Below are 22,112 nucleotides of genomic sequence, written 5' to 3' on the forward strand. Positions count from 1 at the left end.
TAATTCCTGGAAGCTCCAGTCAAGGTTCAGGACACCCTTGTGCTAGGCACTGTACCAGTAAATAAGGAAAAGATGGTCCCTGCTCCAAAGCACGCTCAACCTATATATGTGGTAAGAAACAAGTGGACACAATAAGTAGATGAGAGAAGCACAAGGTAAGAACGAGTCAGTTACGATTAGTGTAACAAGTAATGGTGTCAGCACACAAGCTACCTAGTCATTGTTACAGGAGTGGATTGGAGAAATGAGAACTGGATTGAATTATCCTGTGCTTTGGTTTTGCAAAATTGCAAAACTAAACCTGCTTCAATGTGGGAGACTAACCTATTTCCAATGTGGATACTTGGTAAACTCAGAGCCCTATAAACCTTAGTTTACCCTAGAGATTGGTTTGAACTAAAATCCTGGATGCAAACACCTGCAAACTTTACCCAGCTTCTGCTTTAAGGTTTGATGAACATTGATATCCAAAGATTAACAATTGTTATGAGAACACTCTTAATGGATGGAGATATTGGTTTGTTCTTGTGAGCAAATCCCCAAAACAGTCTAGCTACCAATGGGAAAGTAATAGCTATTGCTTTTCCACTGGTCAGTTTTCATGGCAATGCACAGCCATGAAATCTGACTGTGCAAATCAGAACATTGTTTCAAGTGATATAGACAACTGACTAGTCATGGGGGAAAGGTTGTTGTGGTGGGTTCTGAGGTATCGTTTTATTTTAATTCAAATATTACCTGAGAAATCTATTGATACAATGTAATTGGAAACACAATATTATTTATGTTCTCTGTATTGCAATACCTAGATCCCCTAGATCAGGGTTTGGCCCCGTATTGTACTTATCACTCTGCACACAATGAAAAGACGGTCGCCATTCCAAAGTGCTTGCAGTTTAAGGGTACGTCTACACTGCAGCTGGGAGATGTGATTCCCAGCTCGGGTAGACATGCTAGCTGCTCAAGAGTTAGCTCATTAACGATAGCAGGGTGGCCTTGTCGGCACGGATGGTGGCTCAGGCTAGCTACATGAGTACGTATGTAGGATCTTGGATGGGATTGTACTCGGGTAGGTGGCTAGCCTGAGCCACCACCCGTGACCACGCTGCCATTTTTAGCATGCTATTTCAAGCAGAGCTAGCATGTGTACATCAACCTGAGCTGGGAATTACTCTCCCGGCTGCTCTATCGACATAGCCTATTGCTTTGTCTTCACTGACAGCTTTTTTTTTATTATTCTTCTTCCATGGTAAAAATGCACATAACCCACATTAGCTATAAAACAGAGTGAAGACAAGGCACTTGAGCTGTGTTGTGAGGTAAACGAGGCAAGGTCAACCCCAGGCAGGGGGTTGAATTCTGACCTTGCCTTGCCATATCATGGTAAACCAAACACCTTGTCTCCTCTGACCCAGCAAGGTAACTATGACGTTATCTTTATCTTTTAAAATAAAGCACCTTTTCAAGCAGTCAAGACAAAGTATGCAATGACTCTCCTCCCCTGCAAGGAGCTATCCAGTTTTGCGAATACAGACTAACACGGCTGTTCCTCTGAAACCGATCTTCCTGATAACACCATCCTGGCTACTATGGATGTAGAAGCCCTCTACACCAACATTCCACACAAAGATGGACTACAAGCCGTCAAGAACACTATCCCCGATAATGTCACGGCTAACCTGGTGGCTGAACTTTGTGACTTTGTCCTTACCCATAACTATTTCACATTTGGGGACAATGTATACCTTCAGATCAGCGGCACTGCTATGGGTACCCACATGGCCCCACAGTATGCCAATATTTTTATGGCTGATTTAGAACAACGCTTCCTCAGCTCTCGTCCCCTAAAGCCCCTACTCTACTTGCGCTATATTGATGACATCTTCATCATCTGGACCCATGGAAAAGAAGCCCTTGAGGAATTCCACCATGATTTCAACAATTTCCATCCCACCACCAACCTCAGCCTGGTCCAGTCCACACAAGAGATCCACTTCCTGGACACTACAGTGCTAATAAACAATGGCCACATAAACACCACCCTATACCGGAAACCTACTGACCGCTATTCCTACCTGCATGCCTCCAGCTTTCACCCTGACCACACCACACGATCCATTGTCTACAGCCAAGCTCTGCGATACAACCGCATTTGCTCCAACCCCTCAGACAGAGACAAACACCTACAAGATCTCTGTCAAGCTTTCTTACAACTACAATACCCACCTGCAGAAGTAAAGAAACAGATTGATAGAGCCAGAAGAGTTCCCAGAAGTTACCTACTACAGGACAGGCCTAACAAAGAAAATAACAGAACGCCACTAGCGGTCACCTTCAGCCCCCAACTAAAACCCCTCCAACGCATTATTAAGGATCTACAACCTATCCTAAAGGATGACCCAACACTCTCACAAGTCTTGGGAGACAGGCCAGTCCTTGCCTACAGACAGCCCCGCAACCTGAAGCAAATACTCACCAACAACCACATACCACACAACAGAACCACTAACCCAGGAACTTATCCTTGCAACAAAGCCCGTTGCCAATTGTGCCCACATATCTATTCAGGGGACACCATCACAGGGCCTAATAACATCAGCCACACTATCAGAGGCTCGTTCACCTGCACATCCACCAATGTGATATATGCCATCATGTGCCAGCAATGCCCCTCTGCCATTTACATTGGTCAAACTGGACAGTCTCTACGTAAAAGAATAAATGGACACAAATCAGATGTCAAGAATTATAACATTCACAAACCAGTCGGAGAACACTTCAATCTCTCTGGTCACGCAATCACAGACATGAAGGTCGCTATCTTAAAACAAAAAAACTTCAAATCCAGACTCCAGCGAGAAACTGCTGAATTGGAATTAATTTGCAAATTGGATACTATTAATTTAGGCTTAAATAGAGACTGGGAGTGGCTAAGTCATTATGCAAGGTAGCCTGTTTCCTCTTGTTTTTTCCTACCCACCCCCCCCCCCCGATGCTCTGGTTTAACTTGGATTTAAACTTGGAGAGTGGTCAGTTTAGATGAGCTATTACCAGCAGGAGAGTGAGTTTGTGTGTGTATGGGGGTGGGAGGGATGTGAGAAAACCTGGATCTATGCAGGAAATAGCCCGACTTGATTATGTAAAGAGTTGTCACTTTGGATGGGCTAGCACCAGCAGGAGAGTGAATTTGTGTGTGGGGGGGTGGAGGGTGAGAAAACCTGGATTTGTGCTGGAAATGGCCCACCTGTTGATCACTTTAGATAAGCTATTACCAGCAGGACAGTGGGGTGGGAGGAGGTATTGTTTCATATTCTCTGTGTATATATAAAGTCTGCTGCAGTTTCCACGGTATGCATCTGATGAAGTGAGCTGTAGCTCATGAAAGCTCATGCTCAAATAAATTGGTTAGTCTCTAAGGTGCCACAAGTACTCCTTTTCTTTTTATCCAGTACCAAAGACTTTCCAATTCCCCTTCAGCTTGATGGCAGTGACTGTCACCAGACAAATCATCATTAAGAAAGGAGAAAAAACAAAACTTTATGGAGATGTAGCCTTCATTTCTGTGTGAAGCTTAATGAAGCTAAATTTCCCTTTACTGGTTGAGACCTGTATGTCACTCTGCCATGTTTGATTTCTATTACATTCTGGTACTTGCAGAATTCCTATAACAAATGCATAACTAATGTGACATCCACACACATTACATTAGTTCCATATGATCAGTTCTATTCCAGTGAAGACCGAGTAAATTCATGTTGCTCTAATGTGAGTCATGATTTAATACCCTAATTTGTAAGTAGTGTTGTCTGAATGTAGCATGTAATTTACATCCACAGCAGCATCTTAAGACAGACACCAAACAAACGTTTAGCAGTCTGTTACACAATACATGGGATAGTTGACATGTTCCCTATTAAAATTCTGTTGAATTTGGCTGATATTTTACTCTCGGCTTAAACAAGTATCTTCTAGCACCTGCCACTGTTAAAGAAATCTGGCCTGATTCTCATTTACCCCAAGATACCGCTAACACTGGATGTAACAACACCCACTTTAAGGCCACCTTATGCTGCCCAAATTCTGTAAAGGGACCTTGATGTAAATGAGAATTAGAGCCCAGAATTTTTTGTCCTCATTTGAGAAGAATTTCCTCTGGTGCAGTGGTTGTTTGTGGATCAGACCGTTGGAAAAGGAGTAATTGTTTAACTCCAACACATATACATTTCAAAACAATCTCACTCGTTACAGAAATAATCTAGTGCAAATATGTGCAGAATTTACAGCTGATTAACACCTTGATGGAGCTTACACATCATTACATTTTCTCTTTGGCCTAATATTTCATTGAAGGTAATCAGGAAGTGAGCTGAGATTTTAGGTCTAGTGATAATAGTTCCATTTGAGAAGCAGGAATTAAATCAAAGCTTATTAAATGTAAAAGAATTAAATTGGTGGTAGATTGTAAAAAAAAAAAAAAAAACTCATTGCAAACAATGAAGAGTATTGTAAAGTAGTTGTTTTATTAATAATACTTTCCACCTTCTTTCCTTGATTTTCTTGATGACAAGTCTGGCAGACACTAAAGCAATTGAGTTGCTGTCATGTGCCTTTCTTGATATATGTGTATTAGTCACATAGTAGTTCCATGTTCTTTAGCATATTTTAGTATATAATTAAAAATGTCTGCTACTAAGCAACAAAGCATGGCAGAGGTTGATCGCATTCTGTCACTGAGGTAGACAGAAAGGGGGAAAATAATAATCACATGTTCACCTTCTAATCTTAATTGTACTCTAGCTACTTTGATGTGTTGTGATACACATTATTTCATAAAGACAGAGGTGTAAAGGGAGTGCAAGCAATGTCTGGTGGATCACTACAGGTGACCGCACCAATGGAGTTGATGTGGTGTCAGTGTGCCTTAAAATGTCATACATTTGGGGGCCTGATCCAAAGCCTATTGAAGTCTGTGGGAGTCTTTCCACTGACTTCAGTGAGCACTGGACCAGAAGTTGTAGGCAGGCTTTTCTTACCTGTGTTTCTGGCATTCTTTAAAAAAAAATTTTTTTGTAGTTTAATTTCTGAGATATGAAGCACAATTAAGTATCCACCTCCCATTTAGCTTTCAATAGGAGTTGGGTCCTTAGATGTCCTTTATGCCTCTGAAAATCTCCCCTTTCGGGTTTAACTCTTACGTATTTACTCATTTTGCATCTGCCATGTAACGTCTCCCGGCTCACCAACCAGTGCAGGTTTTACAGTAGTTTCTTTACCAGACCGCATGAAACACGTTGCATACTTTAAAGCTCAGCAATACATTTAATGGTATATAGATATGAATTTGTGATGGCCAGAAATGGTTTTTATCAACATGAGTTTAGGATGTTCACATTACTCATAAGTGAATTATGATGGTAACCCCAAAAGCTCAGTATAATAGCTGATGTCCAATCCGTCTTTGAAGCCAATCATTTAGCAAGATTCTATGACATCCTGTGGCAATGAGTTCCACAGTCTAACCAAACAAGTATTTTCTAATGTATTCTGTGGCAGTCACATATTCCAGGAAAAATATTTTACAGGTTTTGGATGCCATCTTTAGTACTCAATGCGGACACAGAGACCATGAAACAGAAATGTTCTCAGTGTTCAACATACAAACAACCTTGACTCTGCCCCTGGATGTGTTAGTATTTAGGGGCTCAGTCCAAACTCCCAGCAAAGTCAGTGGTATTTTTTTTCCTCTAGCTTAAATGGAAGTTGGCAGGACAAAGCCCTTATCTGCCTCTCACCCATTATGAATGTGGACATTTGAGCATAGACATCTATTTATTCTGCAACCTGAAGTTTGAAGATTCATTGCTACACCATTAGTTCCTGTGTTAATGTAATTAACATACATTTTTTGTGATCTAGCATAAGAATTATGTTTAATCAGTGTTCACTGCGCTGTCTCTCACAATATTTGTCTAATTAGAGGTATAGAGAACTCCTTTCCTGTGGGAAAAGGTTGCCATTTGGATGTGATTCTCAACTGTTGCGCTGGTTCCTATTGAGGAACCAGAGAGAGATTTGATTGTTAAAGTATCTTTGATTTTGTGCACTGTGTGTGGTTTATGAGCAGCTTTGTGCTATCCAAATGAATTAGCAGCCTGAAGGAATGCAGACAGCGGACTTGCTGCTAGGTCACAAGCAGGCAGGGGAGGACTGCAGCAACATGTATGGAAAGGGTCAGCCGCCACCTTCATCCACACTGCCTGTGGAAAGGCTTTCTCTGACCACAGAACGGGCTGGAGCTGCACATACCTTACTTCCATGTACACAGTGTTCCATGGAGAGGCAGGATGAACTCTCCATTATAGGGACAGGTTGAAAGTCCCTGGGAAGGTCGGATCCTCTGCAAAAATTCAGCCCTGCTAGTTTGACAGGAGGGGCTGCTCCCAGAGCACAGTAAACACCATGTTTCCCTCTCTGAACGTTCCCAATAATGGGGACATTCTGGATCATTTGGGCCCTTTAGTGGTTACAGGGAACATCCCCCTGCTTTTCTAAATGTCTCAGAGTAAAAACTAATACCATTGGTAGTGTTATGAGATGAGTGAATGCTTGTTAAGGGGTGAAAGTTAAATCCTCATTCAAACCTTTTGTATGTACATACCCTTCATTTAACATAGTGGTAAGAGACAGCTAAGAGTCCACACCTAAAACAAGGCCAAATAGAGTCTGCCCAGAAGCGAGCACCATGTGGACATGGGGGTGGGGTCCACTGCGTAGTGAGACCAGGCATGTGAGAGAACACACAAACTGAGACCAGACAAGGGGGTGGGGGAGGCAAAAAGCAAGAAAGCCAGGCAGTAGCCTGTGAGCATAGTGTAACCCTGGGTAAGCTAGAGAGAGAGCTTTGGGCTCTATTGGCTAAAACAGCTTGGGGCTGTAAACTAAAAAAAAATAAAAATAAAAATTATTTTGTTCTTCGTTCCTCCTGTGTTCAGAGAAGCAGGACTTTGTACATTCTCTGTATATCAACTGAATTGCATCCTAGAGAATACCAGACTGCATCAATTTCTATTTCCACTTGGAATCCCCCTAGGGCCCTGAGATTTTAATAGCTGCTCGGGTCAAAAAGAGGCAGCCGTAGATTTCCCCTGTTCCATCTTAACTGGGGGCCCCAGATAGACTAACTTCCTGACTATCCTCAGTTCTGGTGTGTCCTAGACCTCATGGGGACCTGCTGATTGCTCAGTTAACATAGTTATTAAGTAAAGAGAGGCAGCTCTGAGTACCAATGTTCTCCAGTGTCTTCTGTGCCTTGACCAGGGTGCAACAATAGCATAGGACAGAGAGACTGTAAGAATGCAGGAGCAATGACTCCTTAAGCCCTCTTTGTTCAGTGTTTGTACAGTGCCTCACGCAAAGTGGTCCTGTTCTTTACCTGGGGCTTCTAGGTGCTACTATGATAAAAATAAATTAAGACATGGAGAGGCCAGGCAACACTTTTGGGTTCCTACCTCATTCAAGTGAAACACAAACTGCTATACCAAGGGGGACCTTGTTGACTTGGTTTCTCTGTTATGTGCAGGATCAGCAGAGGTGACATGGATGTGAATATCAAACATAGTAGGGGGGAAATAGTGTCATGAAATAAAAAGCCCAGGCAATAACTGGATAATTGGTTTTTCTTGTTAATGCTGGCATCCTTTGTGAGAAGCACCTTCCCATGGTTAGAGGATTGCTTCTTCCCAGAGCAGCCTCCGGTCAGAAGCCAGGGGAGAACCTGGTGGGCTGGACTTTCAGTAGGGGGCAGTGTTGTTCTCTTTGCGTGTTTTAGGTATCGACGCTTCAAGTGTCAAGGGTATGAGGGAACTCTGCTGGACCAGACCTCTCCCCATCCCTCCCACAAACAAAAACCAAGGAGCAGGAAAGCAAAAGCTGAAGTAAGACTAGGCAGGGGAAGAAGGTACTGCAAAGGAGGTAGTGATCATAGTTGCCTCAAATGTGAACATTTTATGAGCTCGAATGAGCCACCCTGGGGTAAGTAGGCATAAAATAGCTCCCCTTGATTTCAGTGGGAGCTGCTTCTGCATGTACCACCTAGACTTGTCTCTCCACAATATGGAAGTGACATAAATTACACTTATTTGGCACACCCAAGGCACAACCTGAACTTGTACAGCTTACACAGGTAAAGCACCAACATCCATTTTTTTGTCCAACCTAAACCCAATGCGTAACTTACATCACTATCTACAGCACAGCGGAATTTGACCAAGTATGTTTTATTGATATATAACCGTCAGTACATCCTTCTAGCGAGCTAAGGTAAATGTAATTAATCAGAGTCATAGAAGTAAGAAGTGATGATGGATCATTTTGTGAGGCCAGACTGCTGCCAGTTCAGGGTTGCTCTCTATTATACACTTTCTAGCCTTTTGTTCAGTGTAGTTTCAAAAGTCCCAAATCCTAGGACTTCCACAGCTACTTAGACTAGACTGTCGTCTGCTACTCATTGAAATGAAGAGCTTTTGTAATCTGACACTATATAATGGTTAGTGTGTTCAAAATGTATGGTTCTGTACATGGTTAGAGTAAAAGCCAATATGTATTTTTGCCTCAAACAATTAACATGGAAAGTAACTTAAAAATTCTCAGTGCTGCATAATGTATCATAGGCCTTTTACTTTTCTTTAGCTATTTTACATAGCATATTGTTTTCTGATAAGACATTTACACTACAATAGAAAAGTTTTTTTCTTTTTTGAAAAGTAACTAGTGCAATGTTACACTATAAAGACGGTTATAAATAGGAAATGTATTTATTTGCTACATCAACCCCAACTCCTTTTATATCTCTTATAGATCTAATACTGCAGTCTTAACTCGGGAAACACTTCTATTGACTCCAGATCCATTGGCAGACAGTGGAGAGTCATCCCTCTGCAAGATCTATTTCAGAACACCCCACAATCTGTACTAGCGTATGGAATGAAGGAAAAGGAATGGAAGATCTGCCATTGACTTCAATGGGAGCAGCGTTGTGCTCAGAATATACTATGCTACGTGCCCGAGATAATTCCAGGGACTGATGTTAATTATTTCATTAGTGCTATCCAGGCGCTGGGAGCTATATGATCAAAATGTGGCCCCTATGAGCTTCTATTACAAATTGTACAAATGTAATAGGCATAACAGATCAGCTGCCTAAAAAAACCCAAACCCAAACTTTTGTGCTGATTTCATAAGGCCATCTGAAATTGTTCTATTTGAAATCCAGCCCATATCACTACATTACAGCTTTGCAGGATGCCATCCAAGGGGCAGTGTTGCTTCTATCTGATCCTACAGCTTTCAGTGAATCAGAAAGTCCTCTTCCATTGCTGTCTTACATTCGCTGGCCCACAGTTGGTACGCTCTTTCCAGGGTGTCTTCGCTGATATCATTGAATATTTCTGCAAAATAAGATTTTTAGTTAGTAGAAGAAGCTTCTCTGGATGTCAAATTAATTCACAGAAAGTGAGGTAAACACTCCCTGAGCAGCTTTACAAGACTTATTCACAGGGCTAGATTCACAAAGGGACTTAGTCACCTAAAGATAGAGTCCTAGGGAGGGATAGCTCAGTGGTTTGGCCTGCTAATCCCAGGGTTATGAGTTCAATTCTTGAAGGGGCCATTTAGGGATCTGGGGCAAAAATTGGGGATTGGTCCTGCTTTGAGCAGGGGATTGGACTAGGTGACCTCCTGAGGTCCCTTCCAACCCTGATAGCCTATGATTTAGGCACCACTGCCATTCACAAAATCACTGTTTAGTGGCTGCCTAACTGGCACCTCAATCTTTCTAGTTACCTGAGTTTCCGCTGGTAGGCATGCACAGCACAAAGCTGCCAAAATCCTGATGCAGCCCCCACAGCTAAGGAGCTGCTCTGAGCCCTCATTCATGCCTAACCCCTGTGGGATTATCATAGAAGGCGTTCCTCTGCCTAACTCCCCAGTGGGAGGCCAGCTGGGGAGCCAACGGGGTGGGAATGTTGCAGGCTGCCTGTGTTGATCCATCCCAGAATAGACAGTAGCCCCCCCTGGGATTGGGGAAGATCCATACATGAACCCCTATTGTGCCTGATTTGGAGCAGGATCTTGAACCTAGGTCTCCCCCATGCCAGGTGAGTGCCCTAACCACCTCGCAATTGGATATTTTGGGGGTAGGCCTCTCTCTCTCCATCTCTTCTTTAGAAGCTGTTATACTTTGTATAAATAGTTACAGCCATTGGGGCAGAGACATGAACCTGGCTCTCCAAATTTCCTGAGAGTACCTGGGTTATTGGCTATAGTGGGGTCGGGGTGAGGGGCTCTTTCCCTGTGGCTTTTTGTGAGAAAGGGCTGACCTGACACAGGCACCTACTCCAGCGGACAGCCCATGGCTGAAGATAAGTGCCTCCCTCCAGTCTCAGCCAGGTGTCCTAAGTCACTCCCATCCCCCTCCCTTGTCTACACTGCTGTTTTTAGCAGAGTAGCATCCCAGTGCCGCCCCTCTGCCAGAGTCTTTCCCTGCAGCAAGGAAAGGCTCTGGCAGTGGGATGGCAGCAGGGAAAGACTCCACCGGAGTCTTTCCTTGCTGCAGGGAGCTGCCAGAGCCTTTCCCCGCTGCTTCCCCTCTATCCGAACTTTTCACTGACACACTTCAGTGTGGATGCAGCCTTCCTGTGGGGTTTAGCTAGACATACCCAACATGCTGCCCCCAGAGTAGAAATGGTGCCTAAATCTCCTTTGTGAATTTAGCCCAAAGAGATTCAACCAGGTGGAATTATTACAGACTAGCTGTAGACTGATGTATCACAAGCTGGTGCTATGTGCTGCTTTTTAGTCTGAATTTTATTTCTATGTACATGTGTATCGTCACTCTGGGCAGACATTAGTATCACTGAGATGTAGGCTATTTAGTTCAACGTATTTTAATCGCATCGTATACCAGCTGCCTTTTTCCAAGAATTATTTCAAAATGTTTTCAAGCATGACAAAAGAATGTTTACTGTTTCTATTTTTTTAAAAAACAAATATAGCACTGTATTTGGATTGTCCTGAAATAATACCCAGTATGGTTTATAATATGTTTGCAAAGTAAATTGGTGAACCTTAAGGCAATTTATTAGAGCTCAGTCTTTAAGTTCTGGTGGTCAGATGCAGGAGCTGAATTCCCTCTCTCTGTCCAGGTCTAGTAAGATGTTAAAGGGTCAATTAAAGCCCTACATATATAACTGCAAACTGCAGGGCAGGCATGTTGGCATGTTATATTGTATTCCTTAGTGGTGGTGTAACGAGGGTTTTTTTATTTTTTCTTTGAATGTTGCCAGGACAAGTAAAAACCAAAAAGTTGACAAAGTTCCAAGAGAAAAGTAATTAATATTCCCAAAGACTTTACTGTAATAACCTGATCCAAATCCCCTTGAAGTCAATGGAAAAACTCCCACTGAATTCAACAGCTATTTGATCATGCTCTCAGGGCCAGATTTGAAAAGGTGGTACGGCCCCTAAAGACATAGATGAGTGCCTAGTGGGATTTCCAAAAGTGCCTCGCCACAATGAGAGTTAGGTTCCTGGGCACTTTTGAAAATCGCACTAAGCAGCCATCTACATCCAAACATCTTTTAAAAATCTGGCCATATTAGCGAGTGTGCCTATGAGTTGCTCTTGTGTATGTGAATGGGTGTGAATATTCCCCCTTTCCCTTGGTTAATGTCTGTCCCTTTTGAAGCTATGTTGCAGTACCTGCCATCCCAAGTCCAGTTGGGAGAGGCATTCTCATCTGGCCTCCGCAGTGTTTCAACCTTTCCACCAAGGCCTTCTTTATTAGATGCAAGTTGCAGTCGTCGTGCCACACCGGGAGCTCCAAACCCTTCATGCACTGAATAATGTCAGCTTTTTCCTCCGGAGTTAAAAGCCCCCTTTCATAGGCCACGTAAGTCATAAATGCCATGTCGATGTTTACTGCTTCTCCATGCATCAGTGATGGTAAAACTTTCTGAAATTAAAGTAAAATTAGCTTTTCCCCCCCTTACAGTAACTAGTCTGGGTTTTCTTAATGCGTCTGACTTTGTAGATGAAAATTAGTATGTGGCTCTCAGTCATAGAACTAGAGATCTGCTGACTCTCAGCATCCTTTCTATTTCTGGGGAGTGGAGAAAATATTTTCCACATAATTAATGGTACATAAAAATCTCCCACAGAGAGCTTGATTTTGCTCCGATTGAAGGCAAGGGCTGAACTTTGAATGAGAAGGAAGGAAAGTTCCTTCGCAGCAAACACCTCACTTGAACCTTTTCACAGGGACTGAGTCTGTTCGTCCCCATGCACCACTTCTGAACAGCAGTTTATCATAGCAGTAGTGTTTGGAATCTTAAAACCCTGCAATATTTGTATTGTTATAGCTGAGATTGTTGCTGCTATTTATGTTACGCTACTGCCTAGATGTGCACGCTCCTTTGTGCCTCTGTACAAATGAGACAGTCACTGGCTCAAAATTTCTAACAAATCAAAACAGATAACATAGACAAAGTTGGGAGGGGAAACTGAGGCACACAGAAGGGACATGACTTGCCCACTGTTCTACATCAGGTAGAGCTTGGACTAGATCCCAGGTCTCCTGACTCCCAGGTATATGCTGCCTCACAAGTATAATACAAAACAAAACCTTCCAAGAACATTTTTACTATGATTAAAAACTTGTTGGTTTTTTTTAATACGACATTGCAAACTAAAATTCGTGACTGACCATTTCCAGTTCTGGGCTTATAAGGTGACCAAAATCAACCAATCTGTCCAGGTCATCCTCCCAGAGATTGGGTGCAAGCTCTTCCAGCATTGTTTCTATGGCAAGCCTGGTTGTTTTTAGAGCAGCATCACCATGATTGACCAAGCCGTTGTGAGACTGGAACTTTGTGTCCAGCATGTATTTTCCATGGCTCTTCAGTAGATCAAAGAGCCCTTTGTGTTTCATGAGCGCCATCTTGAATAAAGAATGGAAAGAAGTACTTTAAAAGGTGAATTTTTATATCAGCAAATAATACACTGTAGGAAAAGTACATATTGAAATACATACAACTAGTACTATATTATCCTAGTGCATGCATGCCAATAAATGTTGGATTACTGGTTGCTTCTGGCTGTCCAGGTACAGGTAGTTTGCAAAGGGCTTTTCCATCTATCTGGCAAGCAGGTTAAGGCCCTTTTAACGAGATGCTGGACCTCACCAGGATAATCCAGGCTTTCCCCCCAGGATTGTTTTTAGAGAGAATTGAGTGAATGGGAGTGTGGGTGATATAGAGGGCTGGGGGTTTTGGAAGGGTTTTTAGTTTTGTGGGCAGCAGTTCAAATTGCATAGGTTTTACTAATATTGCATGCATGCATTTGGGATGGATGCATTTTTAATACATTTAAATACTTCTTAAATTGACACAATAATCCTACTTTGCACTACATTACATCGATAGATCTCAAAGCTGTTTGCATATGTAAATTTAAGGGCATAACTATAGATTTACAATGAGAGCAGAATTTGGCCCAGAAAGATTGAGAATACCATTGGTCAACCAAACTCAACATATATTTTGAACATTTGAGGCATGTATAAATGGTCTTGTAGAACACGTCTTTGGCTAAAAATGTAACTAACTTCCCTGTTTTTCCTCCATTCTGAAAAAACTAAAGTTTATCTTTACTCTTAGTGGACAGTGATCCAAAATGAATAGAGGTAAATAGACTCCCATAGATTTGAATAAGTTTTGGATCAGGTCCGAAATGAAAGAGTTTTCTTCCATCTGTTTTCTCTACAGTTGACATCTGGCTTTGCTATATGTTATGTTTCAGAGTAGCAGCCGTGTTAGTCTGTATTCGCAAAAAGAAAAGGAGTACTTGTGGCACCTTAGAGACTAACCAATTTATTGTTAGTACTCCTTTTCTTTATACGTTATGTGTATCTTGAAAAATTATCAGGGGTCCTGTAGCAGGATGGTAACCCTGCTCCTGCTGGAAGGGGATAGAGCAGCCCTGGAGAGGGCTGCAGTGAGGAGAGCTGGGCTAACTGGGAAAGCAGCTACAGCTGTAGCCAGTGCCATCAGGGCCCAGCTGGCCCTCATAAGAGAGCAGTGGGCCAGAAGCTGAGACAGTCTCTCTCTAGCCCCTGAGAGAGAAGGACCTGGCTGCCTGGGAAGCTGAGTGGAGCAGTACCGTGTGAAGGGCAGAGGGAGCTGGGGAACTCCAGCCTAGTAAAACCCCAGGCTGCAGGCCTTGTCAAAGGCCTACAAAAGGGTACTGGGGCTTCCAAGGGGCAGCCCCTAGGTAGGCAGAGGCAACAGGTCCAACCCCCTCCCCCTTTGCCAATGATGAGTGGCCTTTACAGACTGCAGTCAGCCCCGGTGAGTGGGGGCTAGATGATGACTGACAGTAGCCACTGAGGTGAGGTGGGGATAGAGGGTGGGGGATTCTCCTGAATGGGGAGACCCAGATTGTGGGTTGCTGCGGTGGGCAGAACCCCTGGGTGAAGGGCACCAGGGTCCGGGAGGGACACGGGGGCCAGCGGTAGGCAAGACATCAGCTGGCAGAGGGTACTCCAGGGCTGGGAAGAGCTAATTCCCTAGACAACCAGCAGGAGGCGCTGTGCTGGTGAGTCGTCCCATCCTGTCTCTCCGCCCCCCCCCCCCACAGGTCCCAAGAGGCTGGGCTAGGCACACTTTTAGATTCTTAGAAGCCAAACTACTATAAAATATGTGGGTGGCCATGATTAATAAATAATGAGATTTGGTTGTCCAACTTCTTTTGGTGGCTTTGAAAAGCCCACCCTTTGGGTGTATAAAACATCTTACACAAAGCTCTAGGCTCACACACAGATCTAACTTTTTATGAATAATTAATATAGCAAAAGTACATCTGTATTCCAAAAAAAGGTACCTTCAAAATTTCACCAAGACCGTTGGAGATGTGTCGACGGGGAATAGTTTGGATGAAGGATCTGTCCAGAAAAGTAGCTACAGGAGGAGTGTAGCCTCCAAGCTTGTTCTTGCACTGAAGGAAATTTACACCATTCTTTGCTCCCACACTGGCATCAACGTAAGCTAAGAGGGTCGTTGGGACACGAATATAAGGGGTGCGTCTTCTATAGAGTGATGCTGCAATGCCTACGATATCAAGGCAAACCCCTCCTCCAATTGCTATAATGGGCTCTTTACGCCTGTCGATGCCGAAGTTGTGAACTTCTTGCAAGATGCTTAGGACCAGATCCATGGATTTGGTTTCTTCTGTGGTGGGCAGGGAAAGGATTTTATAATGAACATTATTGGCTTCAAAGTATTTTCTCACTTTTGAGCCATAATTTTCATCGACAATCTGATCCATTACAATAAAACGCCTCTGTTCTCTTTCTCTGTCAATGGCTATCTCTAATTGCTGAGAATCTATGATGTGCCCAAAAAGGAGTGTACTGTTGGCAGGATCCAGAAGATTGCATGTTTCTACCACTTTGTAGCAGAAAGAGATGGGAGCTTCAACTGTCCAGGAAATTCCAAGGTCTGAAACACTTTTGCCTCTGTCAGGGATCACAAAACATGGTGTGAGATCAATTAAGCTAGGTATCTTCTATGTAAAAAAAAGAATTTAAAAATGAAGCAGCTAGCTTACTGATTGAAATATGCAATCTCTCATTAAAGTTTACTACTACACCAGAAAAGAGTAGGGTTTCAAATATTGTACTGATCTTTAAAATAGGCAATAGGGGTGATTCTGGGAATTGTAGAGTAGTCCGCCTTGCTTCAGCACCAGGAAAAATGACTGAGGGGATCATTAAAAATCAAATGAGGAAACAGGTAGGTGGATAATGATATAACAAAGACTAACTAGTATGGCTTCTGTAAAGGCAAATTGCTCCTCTCAAATTCACTAATTTGTCTATAAGATAGCGGAGATGAGTGCTCTAATTTATTTAAATTTTCAGGAAAACCTTTGACTAAGTTCCTTACATGTGGCTATGAAAGAGAGACCAATTTCCAACATGGCAACATTTTAACCATGAATTACCTGAGGTTCTGTATTACGACAGATGTTTCATATACATTTCTTTTTAATGAACTTGGAAGGGCAGGGAGTGAGAAGTCCTGAGACAAAACTTACAGATGACACAATTATTTATGCTAGTCAAGACTAGAGAAGACTGTGAGGAGTTTCTTCAGAGGGACCTAGCAAAGCTGTCTAGCGAGCTGGCGGGAAAGTGGGGCAGCAGAGGCAATGCGTGGTGATTAGGAGCTCTAGCCCACCTAGGGTTGCCAACTTTCTAGTTGCAAAAAACGTAACACCCTAGCCCTGCCCAGAGGCCCTGCACCTTCCCCAAGGCCCCGCCCCCCGCTCACTACTGGCTCACTTTCACTGGTCTGGGGAAGGGGTTGGGGTGCAAGAGGGGGTGAGGGCTCTGGGGTGGGGTCAGGAATGAAGGGTTCAGGGTGCTGGAGGGAACTCTGGGCTGGGGCAGGGACTTGGGGTGTGAGAGGGGGTGAGGGCTCCTGCTGGGGTTGAGGACTCTGGGGTGGGGCTGGGGATGAGGGGTTCAGGGTGTGGGAGGGGGCTCTGGCTGTGGGGATCTCAGGGCTGGGACAGGGGGTTAGGGCGTGGGCTTACCTCGGGCGGCTCCTGGTCAGCGCCTCAGCAGGGGCGTTAAGGCAGGCTGCCTGCCTCTCCTGGCACCCAGTGGTGCTGGAACATTTTTAGTAGTGGGGGTGTGAAAGCCAGCCCCCCTACCCCATCCGCCCCCACCCCCCCAGAGCCTGGGAGCAGGGCTGTGTCTCCGGGAGTGGGGGACCCAGACAGGAGTAGGGGGGGGGCAAGGCCACAGAGGTGGTGCTGACCGGAGCTGTCAGGGTCCCTTTTCAACCAGGTGTTCCAGTCGAAAACCGTATACCTGGTCATCCTAAGCCCACCATATAGTAGCCCCCAATAGGCCACAGGAGACGCTGAAGGAACTGAGACCAGGACCTGTCACTTAGAGCATGAGTATTGGAGGGGCCCTGCCTTGGTGGGGAGATTGGGGTGAGACTGGAATCCATCCCCCAACTGGGACAGGGGCTCCTTCACCCTGCCCCCCACCCTGTCTCACTCCAAGCAGTGGATCCTGGTTTCCGCTGCTGCTGTGTCTTCCCTCGGCCTTCCATGGACTGTTGTGGGGTAGGCCCAGGCTTCTAAATGCTACTCGTTGTCAGCCCTGACCCCTTCTCCCCACTAGCCCACCAGACCGGAGCAGCAGAGTGGCCTGGGCTGGAGCTGAGCCAGATGGCCAGTGTTATGGTGAGACCCATCACAGCCCTTCCCCTGGCCTGCCCACCCGCTGCAAGCAGCTGAATTAGCTAAATACCATGAGGTTTGAGCATTGGCCTGCTAAATCCAGGGTTGTGAGTTCAATCCTTGAGGGGGCCATTTAGGGATCTGGGGCAAAAATTGGGGATTGGTCCTGCTTTGAGCAGGGGGTTGGACTAGATGACCTCCTGAGGTCCCTTCCAACCCTGATATTCTCTGATTCTATGAACGGGCATCAGAGGTAGGCATGCCCACTTCCGCCTCCCCACTGTTGGAAGAATCATGATATTGGGCTAATTCCGTGATTTCAGTGCAGTCCATGAAATCGTGATCTACACAGGGCCTTGTTTCTAATGTTTGCGAAGGGATCCTCTTAGTGGCAACACATAGTTGCGCTGCGCTTTCTCAGAGCTTGTGGTAACTCCAAAACTGACCGCTCTGGCTTTAATCCAGCTAAGTCCTTCCATTTTTAAGCAGTTCTGCAGTTGAAATAGCTTTCTTACTTTGGCAACCCATACCCTGGCCCTAATCCCAGGCCCGTATTCTGTAATAGTTCAGATCTACTGTCTCAAAAGGGAAACAAGAAGCTCCACAGAACTTGCCTTTCTGGGATGAAATAGCAGAGCTTTTCCAGTAGAGGTCAGCCTGCCATAGCCTATACCTGGTGATTTTTCAGGACAGAGGTCAAAGCTTTTTTGGCTTAATCAAGGCTTTAACTAGGCTTGGAAAAATTGTATTTTCCACAACATATTTCTAAAGAAATTATTTTTTTTCATGTTTTACAATGTTCTTCCCACAGCTTTTTGATGATATGCCAAGATGAAACAATTTTTTTGATTAAATTATAATCTAATTTTTTTATTTTCACTTTTTTTGCTTTCCCCTTTCCTCTCTTTTGTTGTACTTTTATAGACATAAAAAGGAGCAAGCAAGGAGGGAAAAAGAGAAACAAAAATGATTTGAATTGAAACCTAATTTTTTGTTCCATTTTGATGAAAAAATGTCGTATTTTTGGCAAAAAAAATTGCTGAAAACTTTAGAATAGTTCAGAGACATTTTACACTGACATGTTTTCATTTAAAATAATTCAGTCACATCTACCACTTCATATTTTTCCCCTTGTTTATTTAGGTCCAATTTTCATTTTTTCCCCTTTGGTTTCAGTGAGAACAGAAGTTAGCCCTAAAAATGCAACAGAGCCTATTAAATTGGATTATGGGTGGGGAAAGATTTCCAAAGGGGCTTAGTAGAGCCTGGTAAAATTGTTTCAGCAAATAGTAAATTCACCAAAAAATGCCTTGGCTGGGAGGGGCGGGGGTGAGAAGTACTGAAACTATCTGTGAATTCAGGTTAACTTCAGGGACCCATCTCAGGTAGAAAAAGGACATTTTCATTTTCAAAAGAGCCAAAATAGTTTTGACCATTTCAAAATGAAATGATTTGACTTTTTTTGTTTCATAGGTTTAGAAACTTAGCTCTATGCCTTTTTTAAAAATTTCATTTTGGGTTGGAAAAAACCCTGGAAATGGAAAGAAATGAAAATCTGACAAAAATTATTTTTGGTTTTTATATTTAGTTTCATTTCAGGTGTTGTTTTTATCCGAAACAGTTTTTCTCTCTTCCCCACCAACCCCCTCCATTTTGCGATTTCAGCAAGAAAACCCCCCAAAATTCAGGTTTGGTTTGAAACTAACCACATTCCCCCCCCCCCCCCCCGGGCTTTTTTATTTGGCACCCAAAGAGAAAAATCAGTTACTTGTATTATTCAGAGGCCTAAGGAAGTACACAGATGCCTGGTGGATTTTCAAAGGGTACGTCTACACAGCAAAAAAACCCTGCAACATCAATACATCAATTCTCAGAGCCCAGGTCAACTGACTTGGTCTCATGCTACGGGGGCTAAAAAATAGCCATGTAAACGGTGGGGCTAAGGTTAGAGCCCAGGCTCTAAAATGTGGTGTGTACGTGGGGGGGGGGGGTAGGTCTCTAAGCCCCTGAGTCAACTGACCTGAGCTCTGAGACTCGCTCCTGCAGGGTTATTTTTTGCTGTGTAGATGTATCCAAAACCACCTAAACACAGATTATCATATGTATTTAGGCACCTGCCTCCCACAGCAGTCAATGGGAGGTTGGCACCTAAATACCTTTGGCCATCTGGGCCGTAAGTGCCTAACTTCCACTGAAATCAATGGATGTTAGGTACCTACCTGCTTTTCCTACTAGGCACCTATCTGCCTCTTTAAGGACGTAAATGCCAGTAAAAATTGGCCCCAAGTGACTTAGAGACTTTTGAAAATTGTACTCATGATGTTTATGCTTTTCAGAAGTTGTTATTCTGTCCTTGTTTAAGCTAATCCAGTAAAAAAGTTACATGAATATAAAATAAGCTCAATCAAATAAATACATTTCAGAGGAGATTATTACTGTGTGCATTTATTTTTGAAACTTTGGCCACTAAAGAGAGGGTTTGGTTTTGAATGTTAATTACAGTACAGGAACCTGTTTTAGATGTCAGAGGTAACTTTAGCCACATGGGAGATGGTCAGGTGAGGAGACAGCCTGGTCTGAATTGCAGAATGCCTATGAAATAGAGCCCAAACCTGCCATTTGCTAACGGATATTTTACATGAGCAATTCTTTGCGGACTGGGCCTTAAGTCAATTAATTACGTTATTGACTAAGGACCCCATCCTGGAATGAGCTCTGCACAAGCAGACCTCTATGCCTGGATAGAGCCCCACTGAATTCAATCCAGATCTGCCTACGCAGTGTCTGCTGCGGAAGTGGCACCTTATTTACCTGTTCCTGCTGAAGCCAACGGCAAAACTCCTATCAAATTCATTGGGAGAAGGATCAGACACAGTGATAATAGAATAAAGACACTGCAAATATTGGAAAACTTCTGATGTTCAAAAAACAAAGCCCCACATTTGTGAGTATTCCATTCATATTTAATAGCAAAATGAGGCTCTGTATTCTGATGAAAGGGGATCCTCCTGCAATCCAAGGTTAATTAAGGAGGGAGACATTCCTGCAGAGAGCTGTGTTTGGCCTGAAGGGAAAACATTCACCCATCCGTGATCCTTTTCTAACCTTGCCACAGGTGGAGAACTTCCCCTAAATTTTGTGACAGCTGCATTCTGCATTTTGATCATGTCAGTGGTTTTTAGTACCTTTGCATTTGTTTTTCCAAGCTATGTATTTCATTACCCGACTCTGTAAACATCTGCTACACCCCCCATTTTATCCACAATGATTATGAATATGCACTGACTGACCCCAAACGGCGAAAATCCCCATGTTCCTCTAATTACTCCTCAGACATTTTAAGAAAGCTTCCAAGCTTTATCTGCTACATACACAAAAGTGTGAAAAAATCAGAGAGGGGGATGATTATCTCCCCTTCAACTCACTCCATTTATGCCAAGGTGTATGATGAACACCTGATTTGTGCGGCACTGCTGGCACACAGAAAGATGGGTTGAGAAACATGTTTGAGCCTCTACTTGGAATGTCTCCTCTTGGTGGGTTTCAGTCCCACTCACCGCAGTGACATTAGATAACATTTTTCAGTTGCACAAGCCTAACAAATCTCTCAATTTCCCCCACCTGAAAGGTGATATAACACGACTAACCCAAGCCAGATTGATGGCAAGCTCGTCATCAGATTTTTATCAAGTATTCTTAGCACAAGCTTTTATACTTACATTTTAGCCTGTGAGGTGGTTATCTTATCTTCGGAGTTGCATATGGCTTCCCCCTTCTTGATCCGACACCAAGTGCTCTTGATCCGCACCAGCTGAAAATCAGTCTGTTTGGGATTCTCAGGCATGACTTTTGTGGCCTTTTTGGCTAAGATCTCTTCAGACACTGGCATCTTTCCAGCAGATGAAATCTCTAGCTTGAGAGATCTCACCTAAGTGAGTGCCTTCCAGTCACTTTTAAAGGCTCCAGTTTGACCATATTTTGGAAGAGGAGGTCCTGTCTACTCCTCACCTGTTGGTAATGTGTGGGTGGGTGGGGGAGGAAATTATAAAACTAGTATTATCTAATCTGAGGACACGAGTCAGAGGTGTACAACTCATCCAGAGACACATGTAGGACCCAAGATAGCATTGTATAATTGGTTAGTTTTATAATCCTTTGGAAATACAATACAAATCTATAAAATTAGCTTCTCACACGATGCCCTGCAGTGAAATGGGTGTTATGAAAGACAAATACTTTATATGAAATATCAATACCGTTTTAAGAATTCCTTTGTTGGGCAGGACCTCTGATTTATCTAATTACTAGCCCCACTCTGTGTGCAAGAGCCAAAGAGGGAACACAAGCAGCAGCGGTGAGGAGATTTGTGCAGGCTATATAGGCCCCCAGGAGTTGTCATTCCTGTGTTCCACTGGAAACACAAGGGGACAATCAAAATAATACCCTTTAATGCTAACAAATCACAGTTGCCCATTGTGTGATTATTGTGAGATCATCCAAGATATGATCAGGGCCAATCCCAATTTTCCATGGATGCTGTGAAGCATTGTTTTTATGGTGACATTACATCAAAACGAGTGGTGGCCTTAAACCATAGGATTTGGGTTCACATCTAGCTTGTGGCATTCAGAGCCAGGGTTTTGGTTCAGCCTTTGCCTAGGTGCTGTGACGAGCATGCTGTATAACAAAAGCAGCACCTGAATACATGTAGACAGCTGTTGAATATAAAGAGCGCCATCCATTGGCATGTAAATACGAGGTATATTGTATTGTTTATAATCTGCAGGTTCAATAAAGTTATT

General features: G+C 43.5%; 1 protein-coding gene across 1 annotated transcript; it reads right to left on the bottom strand.

Moving 5' to 3' along the window:
* Positions 1 to 9,308: 9,308 nt before the first annotated feature.
* Positions 9,309 to 21,199, bottom strand: LOC125639654 (2-epi-5-epi-valiolone synthase-like). The gene is made up of 5 exons (XM_048857204.2): positions 21,030 to 21,199; positions 14,935 to 15,568; positions 12,761 to 12,994; positions 11,758 to 12,010; positions 9,309 to 9,446 (listed from the first exon to the last, which is right to left on the bottom strand). Exons 1-5 carry the CDS (start codon positions 21,197 to 21,199, stop codon positions 9,346 to 9,348), a joined length of 1,392 nt encoding a protein of 463 aa, XP_048713161.1. The 3' UTR covers positions 9,309 to 9,345.
* Between the last annotated feature and the right edge of the window lie 913 nt (positions 21,200 to 22,112).

This window comes from Caretta caretta, chromosome 7, assembly GCF_965140235.1.
Source record: "Caretta caretta isolate rCarCar2 chromosome 7, rCarCar1.hap1, whole genome shotgun sequence".
Classification (NCBI taxonomy): domain Eukaryota; kingdom Metazoa; phylum Chordata; order Testudines; family Cheloniidae; genus Caretta; species Caretta caretta.

Coding starts and splice junctions, on each gene's coding strand:
- LOC125639654 (XM_048857204.2), bottom strand. CDS start 21,199: ATGCCAGTGTCTGAAGAGATCTTAGCCAAAAAGGCCACAAAAGTCATG. Junction 12,995..14,934: donor GTCTTGGTGAAATTTTGAAG/GTACCTTTTTTT, acceptor TCTTTATTCAAG/ATGGCGCTCATGAAACACAA. Junction 12,011..12,760: donor TAAGCCCAGAACTGGAAATG/GTCAGTCACGAA, acceptor CTTTAATTTCAG/AAAGTTTTACCATCACTGAT.